The sequence below is a fragment of the Pseudomyrmex gracilis genome, unplaced genomic scaffold (genome assembly GCF_002006095.1).
Source record: "Pseudomyrmex gracilis isolate BER0280 unplaced genomic scaffold, ASM200609v1 scaffold_177, whole genome shotgun sequence".
Lineage (NCBI taxonomy): Eukaryota > Metazoa > Arthropoda > Insecta > Hymenoptera > Formicidae > Pseudomyrmex > Pseudomyrmex gracilis.
Genome location: NW_018020761.1, coordinates 61,769 through 65,371, shown reverse-complemented (window position 1 = coordinate 65,371; position 3,603 = coordinate 61,769). Strand labels below are relative to the sequence as shown.

Sequence of the window (3,603 nt, the reverse complement as noted above, 5' to 3'; positions counted from 1 at the left end):
TATTTAAATATTATTTAAATATTATTTATTTGAAAAAGAAAAATTATATTAATTACAATTGAGGTAAAAGAAGAAAATTTATTCTATTTTATTTGTCACTCCCTACTGAATCGTAATTTACTTGAACTTCTCTCTGTCGAAGTGTAGTTAGATCCTATTTGCTTTCCGATTATATAGATCCTATTTGCTTCCGATTATATTCACACGGGGATAAAATTGTTCTACCAATTTGCGAAGGGGGAAAAAGGTTGAAACTTTCAAAGTGTCTTTTAAACCATCCGGAGCGCGATATATATGTATATATATTCAAGACGTGTATTATTCCAACGACAGTACGAACATATCACCGGCTCGATTTAGGTCCATTGTGTGATCGTACGTATATGTACATCAACCGCCATACAACCACCCTTGAGACATCGTTCGAGGGCCGACTATAAATACGGTCCTTCACTCAACACGTCGAGTAGTCGAGACACGTTCAAGTGCAGGCGACGGATCATCGTCGTCATTATCAACATCATCGTTAGCCTCGGCGCGCGACGCGCGTGTTAACATCGATCGACATCGACGTCCGGCGACGCGATGGCGTCGCGACGGAGGACGTCGAAGAAACTCCCGGTTCTTGTCTCTTTCGGCATATGTAATAAACGTAAATGCGGACAATAGAGATAGAGAGAAGTCGCAGAATCACGCGCGAGAGACAATCGCGGACAACACGTACGTTCGACGAGCTTCTCCGAGCAAAAAAAAAACAGAGAAGGGAGATCGCACAAGTAGGGAGCAAAGGGGGAGGAAACATGTGTATAATTATAGCTAATTATACTTCGTCGGAAATTTCTCGCGAGAATTTCCTAAAAAAAAAAAAAAACATCTCCGATGATAATCCGATCTCTACTTATCAACGAAAAAAAACAAACAAACAAACAAAGACGTCAATATGAAAAACGCGTGCGTTGCAATCGCATGTGCAACTGCATACAATCTCGCAATCTCTCGCGATGTATCCGTGAACAAACCTGAGCGTTTATATCTGCGTTCGCGTGTTACATTTGCGCGTGCAAATGATAATATACACATATATATGTCAATTGCGACTTGTCTTGTATGCACACCGTGTTATGTACCCACGTATATATATGTTACGGATTTGTATACGTTTGTGTGTGTGTGTGTGTGTGTGTATGTGTAGGTTGCTGTTCTTTTTATAACCCTAATTAGTAGCGTAATCGTTACAAAATTCTTACAACTATTCAACAAAAAGCAATCTTGTAACAACTCTTATCTACGTGTTGTTCGTCCTCGTTCACACACACACACACACACATACACAGACACACACACATACTCTCTCTCTCTCTCTTTATCTTCCTCTCTCTTTCTCTCTCTTACTTTCTCTCTCTCTTCCTCACTCTCACACACAATCTCTCGCGCTCTCTGACATCCTCGCGAAAAAGCTTTCACGCGCGCGCATTAAAACCAGTTCCTCTTTGATCGTCGCGCGGTAGTCCCGGATTGCGGAGCCATTGCGGAATTCTCATGGAAGGGCACCCGTCGCAGCTACCTATTATCGATTCGGCGCGTCGCTAAATCGAGGCGGTCCGCTAAAAAAGATCACACGGAGAGAATGACACTTCTGTCTCTTTCTCCGTCTCTTTTAAACAGATCTCCTTTAAAAGGTCTCACACACAACTAAGTATCTTTTCTAATATTCTTTTACCGAAAATTTTTATATTCAGTATAATAATTTCTTTCTAACAATCTCTTCAAATACAATTCAACGTACGTTTTTACTTACGAGGTTCGTTAATTTTACTTCGTGTAGGATTTAAAATATTCTAAAAATTCAGTGTACACATGTTTGTTTTCTTATATACAACTAAATTTTCCTCTCCGGTTTTCTTTTCTCCGTTTAACATTTCTCGAATTCGAGTATTTCGCTGAAAATTTACACGTTTCTCTCTTCATAATATTTCTCTTTCATTCCTCCACTTTTCTTCGAATTCAATATATTTTATACAGAATCTATTTACAATATCTTTCATATACGTATATATATATATATATAGATATATACATATCCGTATAGTTTACTGCATTGACACATATTTTACATAACGTATCCAATAAAGTCGATCTCAAAAGAGGACGCTATACAGTTGCTCTTTGCCATAGACCGTCTCGATTACGGACGACTTGCGAGAGAAGAAAATCGAATAAAGAGCGCACAAAGAGTGCGCTTTGTGCCGTTCAATCTTCCATGACAATCCTAAGATTGTTTTCAACAGGATGCGATATATCTTGCTTTTTGTTTGTGAAAAAAGAGAACAATAAACTATTTTATTTTTCGACAATCGTCTAAAACTGAAAAATTTTAACTTCAAATTTTGTTTTTTATCGTCGATAGTGAATCATCGGAGTCTTCTTCGATACGCGCTGTGCCCCGTATACAGAAACGAAAAGGAGCATCCGGTCGCCTGATCGTCGACGCTCGTCGCACAGATCGAGATTACCGCGCGCGATTTCTCGTAACACAGAGTTTCTCGGGATAACCAAAAGCGCGAAGTCGAGTAGTATAATTTTGTCTTATCATCGAGAAATTATTCGCGATCGAGCGGTCTCTACTGCGTAAAGTATTATAACTTAACACTAACAAGGCTTCGCCATACTACGTGCAACGCAAACACGATTCCGAACAATAGCCCATCGTGTAACGTCGAGAAAGACTCGCCTTCCTTTCGTCGGACAAAAGTTAAACCGTCAAAGATTTAATTTTTTACAGAAAAGACCCCGCAGAATTTTTACATTTTTCTATTTTTTTTTGTTTTTTGGTTTTTTTTTTTTGTTTACTCTTAGGAACAGAAATCCTAAGTTTTTTTTCCAGAATCTTAAGAAAAAAAAAGAAAACAATTCTGTGCTATTCGATCGAATGTACACCGTACGCGAGCGGCGAATAATACGCCGGGATTATATAATATCTCAAAAAACGGAAGGGATATTCCGCAGGGATATTCCGCGTCGCGAATGAAGTCGTCCGTCGTTGGCGAAACCAGAGATGGGATTTTTATATATATCAACGGATCGGCGAGGCCCCATCTTCGAAGAATAACCAATATCCGGGGTTACGTATAACCGTAGGCGCGAGCCTCGCCGAATAATCGCGCTCCCGGTTATACACATCCCCGTCGTCGTCGGTCGCGGCGTTATTTATGTGTGTATATAATCCGCGACAACGTGCGGATCGGCGCGCGCTTATTGCGAGAACTTTTACATGACGGCACACTTCTCCTTGAGTCTCGCCGTGTTGTTGCTCTGCACCGGCTGTAACGACACCGAGCGGTTCTTCTCGAGGGTGAGAAGATCCCGGAACAGGGCGTCCACGTTGTAGTTCGTCTTGGCCGAAGTCTCCAGAAAACCGCAACCCCAATTAGCCGCCTCGGCCGCGCCCTCGCTCATCGACACCTCGCGCACCGACGGCGCCTCGTCGCACTTGTTCCCGACCTGGGCGTGGATCACAAGCGAATGGAAGAAGAACCGCTCGGCATTAATGAATGAGTGAATCGATATCGGATTTTTATTTGAAAAAAAAAAAAAAAAAAAAAA

The 3,603-nt window shown here is 41.2% G+C and overlaps 1 protein-coding gene and 1 long non-coding RNA gene across 4 annotated transcripts in view; one reads left to right on the top strand and one right to left on the bottom strand.

Annotated features, from left to right (window-relative positions):
- LOC109857871 overlaps positions 1-878 on the top strand; it is a 7,614-nt gene extending 6,736 nt beyond the window's left edge. Inside the window, exon 2 of the long non-coding RNA XR_002250550.1 lies at positions 361-878. This is a non-coding gene — a long non-coding RNA (uncharacterized LOC109857871). The remainder of the gene's footprint in view (positions 1-360) is intronic.
- A 1,959-nt stretch (positions 879-2,837) lies between these two features.
- LOC109857870 (GTP-binding protein Di-Ras2) overlaps positions 2,838-3,603 on the bottom strand; it is a 7,225-nt gene continuing 6,459 nt past the window's right edge. For all 3 annotated transcript variants that reach the window (XM_020434627.1, XM_020434628.1, XM_020434629.1), the window contains exon 4: positions 2,838-3,501. In XM_020434627.1, coding sequence (XP_020290216.1) covers positions 3,268-3,501 — 234 coding nt within the window. In that variant the 3' untranslated portion in view covers positions 2,838-3,267. The remainder of the gene's footprint in view (positions 3,502-3,603) is intronic.